At 34.2% G+C, this 22,860-nt stretch overlaps 1 protein-coding gene, 1 long non-coding RNA gene and 1 pseudogene across 3 annotated transcripts; 1 reads left to right on the top strand and 2 right to left on the bottom strand.

Annotated features, from left to right (window-relative positions):
• Positions 1 to 1,150: 1,150 nt before the first annotated feature.
• On the bottom strand, positions 1,151 to 3,321 carry LOC120213091 (peroxidase 29). The gene is made up of 3 exons (XM_039211234.1): positions 3,085 to 3,321; positions 2,225 to 2,585; positions 1,151 to 1,661 (listed from the first exon to the last, which is right to left on the bottom strand). The coding sequence occupies exons 1-3, from the start codon at positions 3,286 to 3,288 to the stop codon at positions 1,258 to 1,260; spliced, it is 969 nt and encodes a 322-aa protein (XP_039067165.1). The 5' UTR covers positions 3,289 to 3,321; the 3' UTR covers positions 1,151 to 1,257.
• A 6,469-nt stretch (positions 3,322 to 9,790) lies between these two features.
• LOC120213062 lies at positions 9,791 to 18,219 on the top strand. 2 transcript variants are annotated; one of them, XR_005524759.1, is made up of 5 exons: positions 9,791 to 9,961; positions 11,609 to 11,672; positions 11,859 to 11,902; positions 13,736 to 13,802; positions 18,180 to 18,219. It is a non-coding gene; the product is annotated as an uncharacterized LOC120213062 (long non-coding RNA). The 2 variants fall into 2 exon arrangements; XR_005524760.1 differs by having other exon boundaries at positions 11,859 to 11,944.
• Positions 18,220 to 21,463: 3,244 nt separating this feature from the next.
• LOC120213371 lies at positions 21,464 to 21,976 on the bottom strand (annotated as a pseudogene).
• Between the last annotated feature and the right edge of the window lie 884 nt (positions 21,977 to 22,860).

The following is a 22,860-nucleotide window of genomic DNA, read 5'->3' as shown; positions in this document are numbered from 1 at the left end:
TTTTTAAATTCATACTTAATTTATGTTTTGATTCTATTTTGATCACCCGTTATTAGAAATTTAATGATGATATTGACAAGTCACCATAAGATAATATCACATTAGTATTAAAAAAGTAACTAAAAATGTCACATCAGTACTACAGTTAATTTTTTAGCGAGGTGATCAAAACAGAACCAAAATGTAATATGAGGTGCGATTGAAAATAATAATTAGATGACTAAAACAGAAACTAAATAATAGGTGGATGACCAAATAAATAGTTTACTTTTTTTATTAATTTGAGGTGAATATAATGTAATATTTGTTCAAAGGCGACTATCAACTATTTAATAATGAATGCTCATACCCTTATTATATATGTGATGCTCAAATCCTAAACCTTAAAGGATAATAATAAATTCCTTATCGACTGAAACCGCTTGATTAATTTAAAAATTATAATTTAGTACATTTATTATCATACTAAGACTTAGAATTAAGTAAAGATGACAATAATTTTGCTAATCGCTGTATATGGGATTCATGTACCATCTAACTTTAGTAATATTGAAGTAAACAAGGCACCCAGATTTAGAACTATTTCTATTATACCCTATGAAACATAGTTTTATTAATATTTAAATATCTTATAATTAAATTCAAATAAATATTTATTTTTGTCCAACTCAAACTAAAATACATTTTGTCTAGGTTTAATTTGAACTAATTGGATTTAGTCTATATAGTTTAGTTGGATCAATTTGAGTTTATATATTCAATTTTTAAAATTTGACTAAAACAATATACAAATAATTTGAGTAAATTACAAGAATTTAAGACGATTAAATTGAAAATTAAGAACTAAATTTACAACTTATGTATAACATACATTATAGTATAATTTGACTTAATAGATTTAATTACTATTATTCAGACTACGACTAAAATTTCAAAGATATGTGGATTAAAAATAATCAAATTAACCATAAAGTGTTTGAATCAACTATAAGGTTGTTCCAGATTAAACAAGAGTTCGAGTTCGAAACTTTGAGAATGCAACGATACTAAATACTTGATGTGAGAATTTTGCGGCCATTGTTGTGTCGGATAAGGCATTTTGCAACAGTCACCGGAAACAATTCGCGTCTACGGAAAAACGGCCTCGTGCTTTAAAAAATCCAAAATAGAATATAAAGACCAAATCAACAATGAGTAGATTTAGATAGGATAATCGTTCCCTACGTCAGATATAAGGAACCCAATTACAATTTCTAATCACCTTATTTCATAGCAATTCTTTCTAACCACACCTTGTTTCCCAGTCAAAACTCCATAACCAGATAGCTTCACGAATGCAGAAGAGAAAACCCTAAAGAAATCACCCTCGTTCATGGCGAAATGTTGCATCAGGCCAACTGTTCTGGGATCCGATACCATTTCGGCATCTATTCTCACCAGTCCTCGGCCTCGCATCGCATTAACATAATATTGGTTATCGAATGCAAATGGCGTCGGATCGTTGAGAACAAAGCTTAAATTTGAGGCTAAAGATCCATCCCGACAGGTTAGCCTCAAAAATGCTGCAAAACTAGGCTCCATGGCTCTAAGCTCGCCATTTTTATGACCGTATAATCGGTTCTGGATGTTTGAACAATGCGATATCCCCAGCGTATGAGCACCTGCAAAAAAGGTAAAGATATTCATGTGTAGGGACGACAATTTAACTAAGAAATTGGTGTATTTCGACTTAATCTGATTTTATAGGATATATATTTTTTTTAAAAAAATCAGGTTCAGGTAGATTTTATATATGGTGAGGTTAGATTGGGTCGAATTTGGACGAAGGGTGAAAAATCTCCGACCCAACCTAATTCAAGACTAATAGTGTAATTTTCTCATATAAATTTACAGATAATTGTTATAATACTCTTTCCTTCTATAGTTTCTTTAATCAAGTTCTTATTTTATGTCGGGTCGGATTTATATTTCAAAAAATCGGGTAAAATCAGATTTAGATAGAGGAAATATGTTTTCTGGTCGAGTCGGATCGAATGGAAGATATATATTTTTCGAGTCGAATCCGATTCAGATGAAAGATATATATTTTAGAGTTGGATCGGATTGACTAAAAATCCAATCCAACCCGATCTGTTACCATCTTTATTCATGTGACTAATCCATATATATATATATACACGTTCAGTTCAATGTCTATTTGGAAGATATTCATGTGATTAATTACCCAAAATGGCGACGGATTCTGCAAGAGTCATTCCTTTCTTGGAGAAAATATTGAGCATATCAACAACTCCAGTTGTTGCAGGAGGGAGCAATGCGTCAGCAAGTCGATAGCTAGGGGCCTGCGATGAATCCCGCCGCCCCAACGGAACGTTAATCCATGGCCCTCCGGAAGCGGCCACGGCTTCTCGAGCTGCCAATATGAGAATGTCGGCACAAGAGACTTGTTGGGGGCATTGAGCTTCCACCATTGATTTAACAATGCTTATCAACTCCCTCCTCCTAATTCCAAAATTCTTATTTGCTTTCATCTCCGTTGCATCACTTCCACTACCTGGATCAACTAGAACGGAAGCATCACATCCCTGAGATAAACAAAATTAAAATGTCAAATGAGACATATTCTTATGGTTAATTATATAATAACTGATATTTGATTGACTGCAAAAAAATATTTTCCATCGTTTGATTGAATAGTCACTATGATTTATATTTAAAAAAAATTGGGTAAAAAGATCCTTTGGTGGATAGAAACCGTTAGTCAACAAACGGTCAACACTCCAAAATATGAGTCTTTTTGCCTTAAAATGAAATGTGAAGAGTAAAATGCTCCCAAAAAAATAAGAGCTAAAGTGTTATTTAGTCAAACATTAAGGACATTTTTACCATAAAATGAAATATTAGGGTTGAAAATGCCCTTAAAAAAGTATAGGAACCAAAGTGACTATATAATCAAATATTAGAGACATTTTTTTCGGATTATTCCTATATGATTCGTTAATCGACTAATTCAGATTCGATAATATAAGAGTCTATTATAGGAACGACCATCCCAATGGAATAAAATAATGAACTAAAATGTACCTGAACTTGACAGTCATGGAACATAAGCCTCAACAAAGCAGCTGGAGAAGTGGGATCGGTGAGAAATAAAGGGCGAAGGCCATCTCTCACAATGTCCTCAACTTGTGGGCATGTTTTTTCATAGAAATGATAAGAAAGCCCGAAGGCATTAACATCAAATCTAAAACTTTGAAACAAGAAGAATACCACAACTATGGTTCTCATAATTGAAGGTATGGGAGATAATAAAGACAACAGAAAGATTTGTTTTGGGGTTTATATATAGCACAACAATGAATCCCTTTTGAATGGGAAAACATGTATTTATACCACTTTTCCATTAATGATTACTAGAAAGATGTAAAGGCTGCCAAATTGTATCATCTGAACGTGACTCCACCAGTTCGGTGAGAATTGAATTCCCCCACCGCAATGAATTCAGCTCTATATTTCACCACGAAAAGGGCATTAAATGTTGTGATTTACACTCTGTGCACATTAAAAGAAACTGTGGGATTCTGCTGAACTTTCTCGGCTGGTTTCAGTTGTTTACATTTGTCATTTAATATTGCAGTTTTCTCCATTTGGGATTGAAGATTTATGGTACCCTGCCCTCGGAAATGGCAATTAATGATGAAAAAGAGTAAGCAAATGGTTGGTATTGAGTGGAAATACCTAACATGCATTCTCATCAGACAAGCAGGCCCTGCAAATATCATTTTTGCTTAGCTTTTTATTCTTGGATTCTAATACTTATCGGTTTCTAAATAAAGAGAGGCTCAGAATTTGTAATTATATTGGCCCCTATTCAATTTTATATGAGCTAGTATTAGTATATGAATGACTTCTCTTAACAAATCAACAGATCTTCAACTTATTAAAATATGAGTTGAGTTAAAGAACATATCTAATCCGATCATATCTATTTAAATTCCACAATAGTTCAACAATTTAGTTAACATGTCTCAAGATGTTGATTAATACTCGATAAAGATACCCAATGTATTTCATAAAATGTGATTAGTCCTTCACATTTATTGTGTTCAACATCTCAATTTTAAAGATTCGATGAATTTATTAAGTATATATCAATAGAACCACTAAAATTTTGGATATGAATTTGTTTAGAATATTTAGTGACTCATCATATAAATTCGACGAATTCATCATTTTCTTTTCAAAAGGATCATTTGAATCCTAAGCTATGAACTCAAAGGATTTAATAGTTCATCATATAAATTCAATGAATTTATCAAATTCGTCTCAATAAGACTATTCAAACCCTTGACTATAAATTCATTAAGAGTAAAAAGTACATCTTTATGTATTTATGTATGTATATTGTATGCCATAAAAATAAATAAAGAAAGATGTACATTGTAAGTCTTTTTATGATTTCCTTTGACCATATTAAATTTAAAAGACTATTAAGTTGGATATCATTCCTCAATGGATATGCTTAAGACTCAGCTCTTGACGAATCATTAACCCCTCCCTTTAACCTTTTAGTTAAAGTATCAACAATGTTATTCTTTATTCTCACGTACTCTAAAGTCAGTACTGTATCTTTATCATATACTCTTATACGTCTAACCCATTTGTGCTTTATTCTCACAAATATAAGCCTAAATTCTAGTCACAAAAAGATAAATTGTGAGTCACATACTAAGCACAAGAATATAGCTAAGAGACAAGTGAATTAACAATAAAATTTTTGTGAAAACTTTTGTAAAAGTTTAAATAAAAATTTGATACAAACAATTTAGAGTGATTCAACTTTTTTAATAAAATTTATATTCACTACCTTAGTTTTTATACTACAAAATTTATTAAATTAATTTGATCAACATTTAAGGATAAAGCCTAATCTTACAACCCTCTTAATATCTATACCACAAAAATTTTAAGACAACACACTTTCAAAGAGCAATTACAATATCAAACCATGAAAAATTATCATTGGGCAATTTGTTTGCAATTTAAGCAGTCATACACAGAAGATTTCTAGTAAGCTAGTGTTGGATAAAAAAAACAAAAGAATTACAAATAATAATATTTTTTTAGCTTAAAGATGATTGAAAAGGTTTTGGTTTTATCTTTAAATATGTTTTAAAATTTTGTTTTTATAGTTTTTCATTGAATTCTAGTAGTTAAAGTTATTGGAAAGCGTCACAGACCCATTGGGGCTCGGATGGCGGTTGAAATGGAGTTCCCGAATGCGGTGATTGAAAGTGGTGCTTTTAATGTGGTTAATCGGCTGTTGAACCATCCGTCCTGAGGTTCTACTTGTCAGAAGCTCCACAGCTCCTTAATGCTTATCCTATAATCACTGTATGTTACACTCGGCGGGAGGCTGATGGTACGGCACATGCATTAGCTCAGTTTGTTTCTATTACTGCCCAACCTTTGTACTTTGAACGCAATATTCCATCATGTCTTACTGCTATTGTAACTGAAGATGGCCATTTTAATGAATGAAAGATGGCATTGAGCATCAGTTCATCAGAGTCGCAACTTTTACTGTTAAAATTTACAGGGGTATATTACGTATTTAGTATCTAAACTATCAGTTTTAGTCTGTTTTAGTATCTAAACTTTTAATTTTTTAAAATCATACCTAAAATTTATTTTTTATTTCATTTTAATACCCCATCGTTAAAACTTATTATGTTTAGTACCTAGACTATCAATTTTTATCCGTTTCATTACCTATTTTTTTAATTTTTTTCAAAACTTAGGTACGATTTAGGTGCTAAACGTGTTTTGGTACCTAAGTTTTCAATTTTTTTTCAAAATTTAACGGCGTGGTATTAAAATGAAACAAAAAATAAATTTTAGGAATAGTTTAAAAAAATAAATAAAAAAATAAATACTAAAACATATCAAAACTGATAATTTACGTACTAATGTTATCTTATTTTTTAACTTTAAATTAGAACGATTCTTTTTAGACTTTAGCTCTTTTCAGTCAAAGGAACGATTCTTTTTAGACTTTAGCTCTTTTCAGTCTAAGAGAAATCTTAGTCCAGTTTAGTGGTGAAGTGCATGGCCCTTTGGATTTGAATCCTCTTCTTTTTAGTAGATAATTTATTTTTATTTGATAAATTTAAATACTATAAATTTTGATGAAAATATAATAAATTTTAATTTTGATTTAGTGGTTAAGTACAATAAAAGATTAGGAATTCAATTGCTTCTCTCTTGATAATTAATTTATTTTTAAATGATATACGATTAATAAAGTGTTAACAAGTCTAATAATCATATAATTAATTATAGGGTAAAGTATATAAATAGTCCCCAAACTTTTAGGATGCTTACATTTTGGTCACCTAACTTTCGAAACTTGCAATACAATCATCAAACTTTTAGTTTGGTTTCAATAAGATCCCTGTCATTTCCTCCTGTTAGTTTCAGCTAACGTGGCACTTAACCCCGTTAACCCTCTCTCTTCTTCTTCTTATCCTTCTTCTTCTTCTCTCAACCCACCTCCGACCAACGGTGGCTCAGACCGCCATCACCATCATCACCGGCATCGCCTCCTAACCACACCCCGACCCTCGGTTCATACTCACCGTCCACCGTTCTTCCCAAATTATGAGAAGATCATTCAAACACCCATTCCCGAACTCCGTCGTCAGTCGTCGATGACCATTACCGCTGATACCAGTAAGAGCGCCACCCCATTCCAACCAAAATCCCGCTAGCCACTCGTCGAGACTCACCTCCGTTCGCTGTGGAGAGAGCCCCCCGAATCTTGTTGAAAAAACCCCAACACCCCTTTTTTGTTTTCATCGATTTTTAGCTGATTGGTCCATTCGCCACACCGCTACCAGTGTTGGAGTCCACACCGTTTCGACCAAAACCTCACTAGCCACTCACCGAGACTCACATTCGTTCGTCGTGGAGATGGCCTCGAATCTCGTTGGAAAATACCAACGCCCCTTTTCTGTTTTCATTGATTTTTGGTCGATTGGGTTATCTGTTCGCCAAACCCACTACAGCAAAACTGATATGTAGCGGCGGTTTTAGCGGCGTTTGGAGAGAAAACGCCACAAAAGTTAAACATATAGCATCGTTTACAATCGTAGAGCCACAAATTGATACTTTAGCGGCGTTTGTTGTAAAAACGCTGTAATAGAGTTGACATATAACGGCGTTTATACCACAAACACCGCAATAGATTAACATATAGTGGTGTTTTAGCCAAAATGCCACAATAGATCGGTAAATTAGCGGCGTTTATACCACAAATGCCGCAATAGATTATACATATAGTGGCATTTATTCTTAAAACACCGCAATAGTGATAATAAATAGTGGCGTTTTTAGAAAAACGCCGCAATAATTTTAATCAATAGTGGCGTTTTTTTTTGTATAAACGCCGTAAAATGTTAAATATATAGTCCTCCTTTTCTCCTACCTAAACCCTAAAATCATTTAAACTCTTCTTCCCTCAAAGCTTCTTCTCTGGAACAACAATAGCTCTCAAACGATTCCTACCGACGTCGTCGTTTGTATGTCCCGACGGCCAAATCGGGCCTCTCACCGACGAACTATAACACAACTGCACGGTTTGATCCCTCTTATCATTAATGATCTTTTTCATTTTTTTGGTCTTCTGAAAATGGGGAAAACCCAAAAAACTAACGTATTTGAGAAAAAGAGAGCAGATGTTGCCTTGAGTAAGAGAAATTATCGTCGACGGAATGTCCAAGTGGCGTATTTGCTCTGATGATGGATCAAATTATCGTTGGGAGGATATCGGTTTGGTTTCGCCGTCGAAACTGGATGATGACCCGAAAGGAACTCCTATTGCTCCATACCCTTTCATGGCCGATCTCCTTCTTGAAGGTAATAATCTATGAATCTTTCAGCCGCTATAATTTGTTTTTCTACGCTCAGTCAAATTTCATAGATTGCATGCATATAGGATCTTCGAAGATTATTGAGAATGATGATAGAGGAGTGGATAAATACCCGATGTTTAGAACTGAATTTGGTAACTCTGTGACGTTGAAAGAATCTTCAATTGCAAAAGCAGTATCTATTTTCAATGAAGATGAAGTTGCCTCTACTGTTACTCCAAGTAAACATTTATATCATCTATTTTAATTTATTTTAATTTTTATTTAGTTCGCAAGCCACCTACAATCAAGTTTCATACTGTAGGTGAAAGGTCGTTATCTGTTTCAAGTGAAGCACTGAAGCGCACAAGGACTCTTCTTGGTGAACCGGAGGTAGGAGATTTATTTGGTGAAATGGATGAAGAGTTTCTCCATACAGAGTTTACACGGAGGAAAAACTTAACGATATGTCATCAAACAAGGAAAACATCTTTCCTACGTCCTTTCCCCACGAATGAGCACAACTAAATTCTACCGAACAATATGGTGAAGACTGTTTATGCATAACTTTAATGTTTCTAAATTGTAATGTATTTTGTTGCTAAGTATTTTTATGCATAACTTATGTCTTAATTAAAATGTATGGTTGTTGTTAATATGTAAAATCAACTAATGTTTCTCCATATACTGTTTATACATATATCAGTCAATTTAGTTGATGTACAGTAGAAATGAAATATATAAAATAAACTAATATTATCTAAATAAAAGGTAATTAGTGGCGTTTGTATCTAGAAACGCCGCTATAGATCTGACATTTTGTGGTGTTTGTATCCAAAAATGCCGCTAAAGAGTAATATACAAACGTCACTATAGAATCATACTTTAGTGGCGTTTTTATACAAACGCCGCTATATACTAATACTTTAGTGGCGTTTCTATACAAACACCACTATATACTCATACTTTCGTGACGTTTTGAATCCAAACGCCGCTATAAACTCGTACTTTAGTGGCGTTTTGAATGCAAACGCCGCTAAAGACTCGTACTTTAGTAGCGTTTTTATATAAAAACCGCTATAGACTAGTACTTTAGTGGCGTTTTTATACAAACGCCGCTATAGACTCATACTTTAGTGGCGTTTTGAATGCAAACGCCGCTATAGACTCGTACTTTTGTGGCATTTTGAATACAAACGCCGCTAATGACTTGTGCTTTAGTGGAGTTTGTATTTACAAATGCCACAATTTTACAGTTTCTAAGTCCCACGCCCCTTTAACCCTTTTCCATTTTTTTCTCCCACCTATTTTTCATTCCCGTCATTTTCTAATTCAAAACTCTAATTCAATACACGTTTTCTCATTCTCTTCCCCAATTTACTGGTCCTCTCGTGGCTCCAACTCTTCTTCCCGCTTCTCAATCTATGATTTCATCTCAGGAAATGAGGCGGATAGAGTAATACTTTAGCGGCGTTTTTAAATAAACGTCGTAATAGAGTTCATCTATAGTGGCGTTTTTCAACAAACGCCATAATAAAGTAGTCATTTGCAGTGTTTTTTATACAAACGCCGTAATAGGGTTCATCTATAGTGGCATTTTTCAACAAACGCCGCAATAGAGTAGTACTTTAGCGGCATTTTTATACAAATGCCGTAATAGAATTCATCTATAGTGGCATTTTTTCAAAAAACGTCGCAATAGAATAGTACTTTAGTGGCGTTTATAGAAAAACACCGCAATAGATATAATCTTTAATGGCGTGTTTCAACAAACGCCGCAACATAATTGTACCTTAGGCAACTTTAAAAGAACCACTAAATAAGAAAATAAAAGAAGGGTAAATCTAAAATTCTTATTTGTACAACATCAGAAGCAACAGGGAAATTGAGACTTCGACTTTCTTACGCTAGCGCACTCTCTCTCACTCCTTCCACAATCTTCTGGTTCCTTCCTTTCTCCCTTTCTTCCCCCTTTTTGATCTCCCCTCTCCCAAAACTCTCTTCCTTTTGTTTCGTCTTCAAAACATTCAAATCTACGGTGTCGGATCAAGGTATGCCTGATTCCGATTTTCCTTCCCATCTTTACTCTAGATCTTTATCGTTCATTCAATCTGATTATTTTTTTTCCAATTTCGATTGTATTTACTTTTGGAAGTTGTTTGCATTTTTTAAATATTATGGTCGCGTTTTACAATTTTTAATGGTTTATCCGAGGGTTTTAAATCTTGGTTGATTTCTTTGCTCTTTTAATATGTATAATTTGATCAGCTTTACCTATTCCCCCTTTGATAAAGTTTGATTATAAATCAGGTTGAGGGTTATACGAACATCTTTAGGTTTGTGTAAAGCTGAATTAATGATTTTTACAAGCTTTCATTTGACTCGAATGGAATTTATATTTTTTTGACTATCAAAGTCTTAACTGCCAACTCTTCTGGAAAAGCTTTGGAATCCTGATTTAATATATGTTACTGCCTTTGCTTTTGGATAGTTAATGTATGTTACTGCCTTACTGGGTATAGAATATAAGGGTAGGCTTTTACTGAAAACCAAAATGGAGGTAAAAAAGTTTGTCTATCATCAGTTTCTAATTTTGATCCAAGTTACAGTATGATGAAAATAAACAGAAGTGGTTCTTTTTTTTTTTCCTGCAAATCCAACATGGAAGTGTTTAATGCAATTTCCTTGCAAGATTCTATCTTCTCTAAAAGATCTGAGACTGATATCACCCAAAGCATGTTTGTAATTCATTTCCTTGAATCTTTGTTTATCTTAAAAACACAAATTAATCATTGTCTTGAAGAGATAAACAATGATTAGCATGTTATATACCCTTTTTTATATGCAAATTATTGGTTGATCAGAAGTAGTCAGTTATGGAATCCGCACAAAGTAATACTAATCAGTAGTACTAGTAGCACAATGTTGTCGAAAATGCCCCCCACTCAGCCCTTTTCTCATTATTGTAGGCCAATTTTCTGCCAATATGACTCTGGCCAGGTGAAATTATACAGTCAGTCCTTATACTTGATGGAATTTGTCAAATTACAGACACTAAAAGTGCAGTTTTACTTTATGGATAATTGTCACACATATAAGCTTGATACTATTTCAATTAAAAATAGACTAGTGTCAACTACAAGCAAAGATGGATTAAATGATAGATTGATAGTTGTGGTCGCGGTTAGGAATATAACGATTGTAGGTGTTGCAAGCATTACAACGTGACTTATTTTTTTTAAATAATTATATTTATAAATTATGGATGCGGTTGTGATGTCGCGGTAATTTTGAAAATTATTACGATATGTCTGTTGTATTGTATTCCATGATATATTCTTCATGGATGACAAGAAGTTTCAACTTCTGTCACCCTCAACACATCATGGGGAAAAGTTCATCCATGAAGAATATTGTTTGTTTTCTGTTCCTGTTTTCTTAGCTTGATATTGAAAAAACAGAAGCATAGTACATGGTGAGACTAATGCATTTGAGATCACATTAAAAAAATATGATGTGATAGCTAAGAAAAGTTCATGAAAACAAGCTGGAAATTAGCCGTCTAACTTGGCATGTAAGGACAGAACAACTGAGCTTCATTAAAAAGATCTATCACAAAAGCTTGTCATTCTTCCTTCTGGCTTGTACATTATTAGTAAAAGATGGTCATTAATATAACCTTTTTCTTTCCTGTTCAGAAACTGAATCGGAAGCTTGTGCATACATTGGGCTAGTTTTCATGCTTTGCTGGCCATTATTCAGGTTGCCTTCTCATTGAGGTGTCTTTATCTTGTTTTACCAGATGTTTGCTGGCTAGAGACTCGTCTCTTTTCATATTATTATCAACATTAGATTATATTGATTCGTCTAGTTTGGAGTGAGATTTGTGGTTTTTAGAACCCTGATTTTGAGACTTTCTCGTTTTTTTGTTTTCGTATGTTGATTAAGGATTTTGCTTTGCTATATGCCCGTCGAGAGAGGAGACCGATAAGGTGAGTTGCTGCAATTGTCACAGTAAGAAGACTTTGCTTGGGGTTAGTTTATTTTAAAAAAAATCTTATTTCCTTGTTGAGTAACAACTGAATCATTGCATTGCCATTTGATTGTTAATGCCATAATAAACGAAGTATGGTTAGTCCAACAATTTTGAAAAAATCTCACAGTAAAATGAATAGTTTTAATGTTCATAAGCTCCTATCTTCCAACCTTTTAGGCAGTTTCCATTCTCTGCTTGGACTGAACTTTGTCGAGTATGGACAACTAGTTTAAGGGAACTTAAAACCAGTTAGTTAACCATGTCTTTTTACCATATAAAAAAGACCAAATAAACTCCTAACTCATCGGCATAGACAACTAGTTTAAGGGAACTTAAAACCAGTTAGTTAACCATGTCTTTTTAGCATGACATTATGTTTCAAGATCAATGCTTCTAGCATCAAACCACAGTAACCTTCTTGCATCAAAGGTTCAAGGCTCAATTTGACCAAATTTTCCAAGTTCAAAGATGTTTAACTCCTTTAATTTTTGTTCAGCTCTCATGATCTTCTCCTTTTGATATTCACCAATCGTTTATTAGACTCCCAGTTGATCCAATTTTACGCTATAACAATGCTGCAACATCAGTCCATTCAACCTTTTCTTCTGTTCTTTTTCTCAATTCTTTCATCCAATGCTTAGAACAGTCCTCATGCATAATGAGATTGGAATTAAGTACACATGGCATGATGCTTTCGAACTCGTTAAGGCTAAAAAAAAAGCTAACTTAATGACAATTGACGATGCTAAATATACGTAATAGTCCGAGACTTAATCAATTTCTTAGTCTGAATCAAGATTAATAACTCTTTTTCAAGAGTTCTCACACCCTCAAAACAATGCAAACACAACACACATTTTCATTCATTGTTGAATTGAATCAATAGTTGCCTTCCTTCAGTTTTCATACTTTTCCTTCAGTTTAGAATATGTTCAAGCTTCCTATATACATATTCTTCAAAATCAAAATGCAAGAATTTCATCCTAAGAGCACATTTTCGCTTGGAGTCTTTGTATTTTTCTTAGATTTCTTTTTAGCCATTCTTGGGAGTATGTGAGATGATGTGAATCTAGAAAGGTGGGGTTTTATGGTGGAGAAATGATCAGATGTGGAGACAGAATGATGAAGGAATGAGGGAGTTCTTGAAAAGGATTGAAATATAGGCCATAATGAAGTACGAGGCTTTTATGGTGGAATGGTGTGGCTATATATATATATATATATATATATATTTGAATTCAGTAGCTTTTCTTGGCAATTTTCTAGGGTAACCATGAAGGCAGTTCTCCTTTTGGTTCTGCTTCTCCTGGGATTGTTAGTGTCGTATTTTCAAGCAGCAGGTTTAGAAATATTTTTTAGGTTGAACACATATATATTAAGTACCATAAAATTTTGTACATAACAAATACAAATAAAATTTCAGATAAATACAAATAATAAAATAATAAAATATTAAAAAAATTAGATTACCATTTGTATTGGGGTTTCAACTTTCATGTACGTTGGTTAAAAAAAGTTGACGTGGTAATTTAAATGCTTTATAATAAAGTTGGTTTGTAACGAATATCTTATTGTTTCATATTCACCTGAAACTGATTGTCAGTTGTTATTCATGTTGAATGTTTTACATAACCTAGAAGCCCTTGTCCTTCTGTAGTTTTTGTAGAACAAGAATGTCGATATTTTCTGCAATAAAGAAGCCGTTTCCCCCTTTTTTACATAACATGAATGTCGATATTTTCTTGCATATTTTGTTATACACTTTCATCGGTTTGAATTCTCTCTCTAGGTGCTAATTGAGTTGAGACACTCGAATTTAAATCGACTGTGAGGAACACGTTTTTCAGGAAACAAAGGTAATCTTCTCTCTTTAAGAATGAAACATGAGTTTGTTTAGACATAAATGCTTGATATTTATGTTTAGTGAATATTGTTTTCGTGAAAAAAAAATTAAGTCGAGATAGAGTAATTAGTAAAGAAAAGTTAGTGGTGTAATATGTTTCCATACTCGAAATAACATAACAAAAATTTTATTTGGATGAAGAACTTCTTATACTGTTACTTGATCTTAGCCTAAATCCATAGCTCTTATTTGCTTGTTACCATAAAATCCTTGAAGTAACATTTGAGAATTTGGACTTTATTCTTTTTCTTGTTTGAATGTGTCTTCTTTTAGAACTTTGTTTTATTTTCAATTTGTTAATGTTAGTCCTGTACTGATGTTAGATAATCATTTGTGTTTGTGAATTAAGGATTTTTAAAGCTCCAAATCAGTGAATACTACATTTATGGACCCTTTGTTTGCACTTGTCTACTATTTTTTTCTTGAAAGGTTGATTCTCAGAGAGTTTTAGGTTCAATGTAATGCTTCTGTTTAGGTTCTAAATTTATCTATAATATTAGCAATTAACATTTGAATTTGAAACTCCAGAAATACGAAATGGATAAGAGTTGGATGGATTTCTCAAGGGTAAGCGTTGAATATCGAAATGGAGTCGAAAAAATTCTAAATTTAGCTTTTCTGAATGCAAGCCAAGAGAATATGATTCTTTGCCCTTGTAAGAACTGTGTTAACATTAACTGGCACATTCGTGAAGTTGTGTACGAGCATCTAGTTATTTTTGGATTTGTTCGGGGGTATAGAAAATGGATCTTTCATGGAGAGTTTGTATAAGATAGATCTGCTTCCACGAGTTATTCGACTTATCCTGCTCCTTCTCACCATCCAACTTTTAGAGAAGATGACATGGAAGGGATGTTACGAGATGCATTTAATATGCACACTCATCAGCCGTATGTTACAGAAAATTATTTTCAGAATAATGTTAATGATTTCATTGAGATGGGAAGAATTGGAAGTGCTGAAGAGCCAAATGGACAAGCGGCAAAGTTTTAAAAGTTGCTGAATGAAATGAATGAACAACTTTATGAGGGATCAAAGTTTTCAAAGCTTTCTTTCTGCATTTGTCTTTTCCACTTAAAATGCATGGGAGGGTGGACTGGTAACTCCTTTACGCAATTGTTGGAGTTACTAGGGGAAGTGTTTCCTTTTGCAAAAATCCCTCAATCATGCAAAGATATGAAGAAAATGATAAAAGATTTGGGTCTTGGATATGACAAAATTCATAGTTGTCCAAATGATTGTATGTTGTATTGGGGTAATCGAAAAAATTAGGACTCTTGCCATGTATGTGGAAAATCTCGATGGATGATTAGGGAGACAGAAAATGTTACTGAGGATGAAGCTCAAACACGATTAAGAAAGAAACCGATTAAGATTCTGCGATATATTCCTCACATACCTAGGCTACAAAAATTGTTTATGTCCTCCAAGACTGCTGAGTCTATGAGGTGGCATCATGATGGCAGAACCAATTATGGATTATTACGACATCCAGCGGATTCTTTAGCTTGGAAGTTATTTGACAACAAGTATCCAAGTTTTGCGAGAGATCCTCGAAATGTCAGGCTCGGTCTTGCAACTGATGGGTTTAATCCATTCAAAATCATGAGTACTTCGTATAGTACTTGGCCTGTTGTACTTGTTCCATACAATTTGCCTCCATGGATTTGCATGAAACAATCATATTTCATCTTATCCATGATAATCTCTGGCGATAAAGGCCCCAGAAATGATATTGATATTTACATGCAGCCGCTAATTGTAGAGTTGAAACAGTTATGGGAAGGGGTCGAAACGTACGATGTGTTGACGAATGAGAACTTTAATTTACGCGCGACTTTATTATGGACAATTAATGATTTTCCTATGTATACAAATTTATCGGGTTGGAGTACCAAAGGTCGTTACGCTTATCCTTGTTGTGATGTAGAAACATGTTCGAAGTGGTTGGTTATGGAAAGAAGTTCTCTTATATGGGACATCGTCAGTGGTTACCTGATAATCATAGATTTATAAGTCAAAAGAATATGTTTGATGGTGATGAAGAGTTTCGAAATGCTCCTGACCAAACAATCGGCTCTCAAATATTCAGAATGTTGAAAAATATCAATTTTACTTATGGAAAGATGAATAAACCAAGTAGTGCACGATAAAAGAAAAAGGCAAAGCAAGTCAATGAAGAGGTTGAAGTTGACGAACAAACTGATAAGATCTGATGAAGAGGATGATCCAAACGAGGTAGACTTGTGGAAAAAGAGGAGTATATTTTTTGAGTTACCTTATTGGAAAAAGCAGATTTTGAGACATAATCTTGATGTAATTCATATTGAGAATAATGTTTGTGAGAATATTATCAGGACCATTCTGAATGATGGCAGAAAATCTAAAGATAATCTTAAGAGTCGACTTGACTTAGTGGACATGGGAATTCGGCATGATCTTCATCCGTAATTACGTCCAAATGGAAGAAATTTCTTGTCGCCTTCTATTTTTTCTCTTTCGAAGAAAGAAAAAGTGTTTTGCACGGTGAAGGATATAAAGTCCATATGAGTATGCATCAAACATTTCTCGATGTGTTAGTGTTAAAGATCGAAGACTTTATGGTTTAAAGTCACATGATTATCACATATTAATGTAAGATTTACTGCCAGTAGTTGTTCGCGGTTGCATGTCGAGTAAGGTGACGCCTTGTATCATTGAACTTTCTAATATAATGAAAGCCATTGTGGGAAAGTTCTAATGGTTAAGAACTTGATAAACTACAAGATTGAGTCGCCTTGACTTTATGAAACTTGGAGAAGATATTTCCACCTTCATTCTTCACAATTATGGTGCATCTGCTAATTCATCTTCCTCACGAAGCAAGAGTTGGTGGTCTAGTTTTCTATCGATGGATGTACCCTATAGAGAGGTGTTATTTGAATTACACGTTTCAAATTACTACTGATTACCTCTCACTCAAATGTATTTACGTAGTATATTGTTTTGTGTATAGGTTTTGGGCAAGTTGAAGTCTTATTATCGTAATAAGCGTTATCCGGAAGGATCAATTGCTGAAGAGTATTTGGCAGAGGAATGTATGACATTTTGCTCTAGATATTTGGAAGATGTTGAAACAAGATGGAATAGACCAAATCGAATGATGTGTTAAGTATTGATGACTTACCTCAACATTATTTCTTTGGAAGTTATGGTCAACCATTAGGGAAAGTTGAAATTACTCTTAGATGACACGTCTTGGGTACAAGCACACAGATATGTTCTTTTCCATCACGATTCAATAGATCCCTTTCGCACGTAAGTCTTTCGGACCCAATCCTAATGAAATCTCTTTATCTTTTATATTTATCAATTTTTAATGACAATATTCTTTATAGCGAGTTTAAAGAAGTATGAGATCTCGAGCATGCTCCCGAAGATTAAATCAGCGAGAGCTACATAGTTATTCACAGAAACTTTTCATGAATGGTTAGGCCAAACGGTAAGCAACTAAATCTTACGGAACACTTATAAATTATATACGTCTTCCTTTTTATATCGACGCCAATGCAAATTAATTCACCATTCATGTGTAATAGGTTTGGATTGGGAAAGAAGTTAGTGAAGAAGTTAAATGGCTTTCTCAAGGTCCAAATAGAATAGTTAAAAGATATAATGCCTTCCTCATTAATGGGTTCAGGTTCCACACGAAATCTCATGAAAGATTAAGAAGGACACAAAATTGTGGAGTCGTAGTTACTTCGTCAACTACAAGTTATGCTACTGTAAGGGACAATAATCCACAAGAGGAAGAGTTATTATGGAATCTTACGGACATTATTGATTAGATTATTATGGAAAACGAAAGGTTGTGTTGTTTCGTGTGACTGGGTTGATGTAAACAGATGTATAAAGAGATAAATTCGGGTTTACAATGGTGAATTCTCGATTAATTCACACGGGTCAACATTTGATGGATGAACCATATGTATTTCTTCTCAAGTGAAAAAGTATTTTATTGTCACGATCCAATGGATGACGGTTGGTATGTTGTGCTTCGAATACTCCCAGAGACTTGATAGACATCGGGATGGAAGAGAGATGACATTGAAACAAGATCAGAAAGTTTACCTCTACTACCACAAAACTTAGATGAAACTATCAGTAATACAACACAATTTCAATGGTTCGGGAGGACGTTGATGAAGATATTTTGACAACTGACATTATATAACTTTGTACGATTTTATATTCATTTATTTATTTATAATGTTATAACCTTTAACATGTTGTCTTTCAATATATTCATTAATTAATTCATTATTTTATTACTTATGTTTGTTTATTATAGATATCATGCCGAGGAGAAAAATAAATTATTTGCGGGTTGTTCAAGCTTCTGAAGACCATGAAGAAAGAAATAACGATGAATCGAATGCACCTGAGTCTTCCGAAGTTCCGGAAACTGTTGAAGAAGACGTGGAAATTTAAAATAATATTAGAAACATTATTGACTACTTTGTTCATTTTCAAAACTGGAATTTAATAATTTCTTATATAGTTAAAATGCTGGAACGCGCAAGACTCGAGGACGTACAACTTTGAAGGAATTATACCAACTTCCTCCTGGGCATCGTGTCAAAGTTTCGAGAAACGATGCCGGTCAACCTATTGGCCCAGAATCATGTCTTCTAGCAGGTTACTTAGGCATAGTTGGACGTAATGCGAATCTGTTACCGATCAATTACGAGTCATGGCGTGAAATGCCTAATAGTAACAAAAATCAAGCGTTGGATTTTTTTAAGGTAATAATGTCATGATAATACATACTCTATAGAAATTCAATACTAATTTATACTTACGGTGCACATTTATTTGTTGTATAGAAGAAATTTTCTTTAGAGGTCTCTGACGATTATGTGAAGCAAACGTTAGGGAAGAGATGGAGGGATCACAAGAGCTCCTTAAAGAAGAAATACTTCAAGAATGATCTCAGCCTTGAAGAGAAGTTGCAAACAGTCCCACCAGGAATGCTCAGGTACCAATGGGAAGATGCAGTCAGATTTTGGAGTTCACAAAAAGGACAAGTATGATGTATTTTTCAGAAATAATTGTAACGAATTGTAAATCATCATTAAAAGTGGTTGTTTGACATTGTAGGACCGAGAGCATATTGGTGTTGCTAGCAGGCAACGACAAAAGTTTACGCACACGACTGGATCGAAGAGTTTTGCTTGTATAGCTCATGAGGAGGTATTATAGATTATTGAAATAGTTTTTTGTATTCCATGTACATACTAACTCATAGTAATTATATTATGGTATATTGTAGGAAAATATATTCGGTTCTAAAGTTGGTCGAATCCAACTCTTCGACATGACACATACAAAAATGATGGCACTCATATGACTGCTGACGCTGCAGAAATTATGGTACGTTTTTTGGGTAGATGTTTTAAATTTACCTGACTTTATTTATATTTGTACCATGAAATTTTTTATTTTAATTAATTATTCACTTTATTAGGAAAACTTGAGGGAGAAAAAGGCGGAGTATCATGTTACTGCTTCAAGTCAAGGTATTGTTAATGATGACATTGAAAACCAAGCTATTAATGACGTTTTGGGTCCTGAAAGATATGGTTGGGTGCGCTGTCAAGGATCATTCGTTACTCCCACCAAATATTTTGGATCCAGTTCATCAGTACATGTCATCACAGTCTCGATCTTCTCACCAAGAAGTTTATCGTTTAAAAGAAAAGTTGGCTGAGATGGATCAACAAATGGCTAACTTGAAAGCGGAAAATGAAGCAAGGGAAGCAACCAGAGCAGCAGCGGAAGCAGATAAAAAAGTAGCGGCAGCACAGAGAAAAACAACATATCAGCAAAGATGTGAAGAATTTGAAAAATGACTCAATGATATGATGCTGATGATTCAGAAAACGCAACCTCAGAATCCACCATCGTAGTCTCATTTATGTTATGAGCATTCTACTGAACCTTGTTTAACTGAACTTATATTACGTTAATGAAAACTTTTATTTATTATATTGGATTTGATGTTGTTTGTTATGGATATAGAGTTTGATGTTATTATTGTTTTGTTTGTTGGATAATGGAACAGGTTGAAAAAATAGTTTTGGGGTAATCAAGCATAATTTCTAATACTGTTAAATTCTGTGTTATTTAGCGGCGTTTATAACAAAAAATGCCGCAATATACCATACATTTAGCGGCGTTTTTATCCTAGAAACGCCGTTATATACAGACCTTTACCGGCGTTTTTAGCAACAACGCCGCAAAACATCAATGCCTACGGCGTTTATGAGAAAAACGCAACAAAACATCAAAACCTACTACGACGTTTGTGAGAAAAATGCCGCAAAACATCAACACCTACTGCGGCGTTTTAATAAAACGCCGCTAAACATTATAACCTATTGTGCGTTTGTCTAAAAACCGCTGCTAAATATCAACACCTATTACGGCGTTTTTATGACAAACGCCGCTAAATATCAACACCTATTGTGGCGTTTATAAGAAAAATACCGCTAATATCAATTGCGCATTCGCTAAATATCTATTGCGCGTTTGAAAAAACCTCGCTAAATAAACCTATTGCGTCGTTTGTCTAAAAAACCCCGCTAAATATCAACACTTATTGCGTCGTTTGTCTAAAAAACACCGCTAAATATCAACACCTATTGCGGCGTTTTTAAAAACGCCGTGAACTTTAGCGACGCTATTTTCAACAACGATTTTAGCGGCGTTTGTCTTAACGCCGCATGTGTTTTTAGCGACGCTTATAAACGCTGCTAAAGGTTAAAAAAATGCCGCAAAAATCCGTTTTGCTGTAGTGATCGCCACTACTGTTGGAGTCCTCACACCATTCCGACTAAAACCCAATCGGTCGTGCCTCCTTGTCGTTATCCCTCCTCCGTCCGTCGTTGGTTAAGAAGAAGAAGAAAAGGGGTTAACGGGGTTAAGTGTCACGTTAGCTAAAACTAACGGAAGGTAGCGACATGAACCTTACTAAAAACGAACTAAAAGTTCGATGATTGTATTGTAAGTTTCAAAAGTTTAGTGATCAAAATGTAAATGCCAAAAGTTTGGGGACTATTTATATACTTTACCCTTAATTATATCTCAATCTATTTTTTTTTTCACCTGGTACCGTGCCAGTAATTAAAAAAAAGAATGTTAATGCATCTAGGAAGAAACAATGATCTTTATCAATATACCCGCTAAGAATCAAACTAGAAAGTACGTAGTACTAATGTTACGAAAAGATATGTTTTTAAATATCACATTTTAAATTCTTCTTTATCTTATTATATTAAGATAATACATATATAACCACATGTATGTGTAGTTAAAAGTCACTTGTATTTGACATCTCGTTTCCAATAAAAAAAATCACTTGTATTTGTATATTATTAAATTTCCCCGTTTATAATTAAATTATTGTTTATTTTGAACGTTCAAGAGCTGGTAAATAGTAGGGCATACGAAATTAACTTTTTGGAATTCGAGGATGGAGTAGAAGTTTTGATAGAAACTAGCTTTATTTTGCTCAATAATAGTAGTACGACCTTATGACGCACCATGGCAACTATACCTATGCACGTTTACAAGTTACACTATTTTTAGCTTGCACCATTTTTCAACTAATCCTCCTCCGCCTCCATATCCTCCACCTCCATATCCTCCATATCTTCCACCTACACCACCTCCATATCCTCCACCTATACCACCTCCGATACCTCCACCTTTTCCTCCTGCAAAACCCCCACCTGCACCACCTTTGTGTCCTTCACCTACATAGTCTCCAAAGCCACCACCTACACCACCTCCATGTCCTCCACCTACACTACCACCAACTCCAACTCCTCCTCCTCCTCCGACGCCTCCTCCTTTTCCACCTTCACCTCTAACACCACCTCTAGAACCACCACCAGCACGGCCTCCAGCTCCACCTCCAACTCCTACACCACCACCTTTCCCACCTCCACCAATCCCTCTTCCAACACCTCCACCAGAACCACCTCCTAGGGTCTCCTTCTTAAGTTTTCGGCATTCTGCTATCGTTATAGCAAACATAAATATCATCACAAACACTCCAAGTCTTTAGGAAATTAATTTCCCCATCCTCGTCTTTCGTAAACGAAAACCCAATACCTCAAAACTACTTTTGCCAATGTTGAACATGAACTTAATTCAGCAAAGAACCTTTTATATATGCCCACATACGCATGATTTTATGTTACGAGGTAAACTTATAAAATTTTAAAAGTAAAAAGCAGATTATTAATAACAAAAAATCTAAAATATTAAAGAATTTAAAAATTTTATGGGACAACACCACCCGTCACTCGATCCATCACTGCTTATATACAATATCTATTGGACGTATCATTGATAGGCCATATATGCATGCAGTTGATTAGTTGAAGACTTATGTTTTACATTCACATTTACGTGACTTTTCAATTCGTTTAATCAAATTGCCCCAACTTTCAACTCGTTTTGAAAAAAACCTAATCTGGCCGGTGATTTGTAATTAATATGCCAACTACTAGACTAATGCTTGCCAGTGTTGTCAGATTATCAAATTGCCTCAACTTTCAACTCGTTTTGAAAAATATATCGTTTGAAATATTCTATACAAGCCAATCAAAGAAATGAGCAGAAAATAACATGTCTGTATTTCAGTAATTGGGATTGATTTCTGTTATACCTTTGAAGGATAACTCTGAAAATTGTCTAATCTTCGTTAGTCAAGACTTTCAGATAAACTCATGTGCTTACCAGAGTACTTCAAGAGATTTATATCATCCGGAATTAGGAGGATCATAGCTTCGAGTTAGCTATAGTGTACAAATAAGAACTTTGGCAGGATCACATGATCTAACAGAACGAAATCAAATCTAAAATCTGACAACTAGATTTATTTAATTAGTTAACCTAAAGTTAAAAATAACCATAATGACCATGTCTGACAATTGACATCATAAGTTAGAATCATTACAAAT

This window comes from Hibiscus syriacus, unplaced genomic scaffold (assembly GCF_006381635.1).
Source record: "Hibiscus syriacus cultivar Baekdansim isolate YM2019G1 unplaced genomic scaffold, ASM638163v2 tig00110020_pilon, whole genome shotgun sequence".
Taxonomy (NCBI): domain Eukaryota; kingdom Viridiplantae; phylum Streptophyta; class Magnoliopsida; order Malvales; family Malvaceae; genus Hibiscus; species Hibiscus syriacus.
Note: the sequence above shows the minus strand (reverse complement) of the source record. Positions and strands in the feature narration are given on the sequence as shown.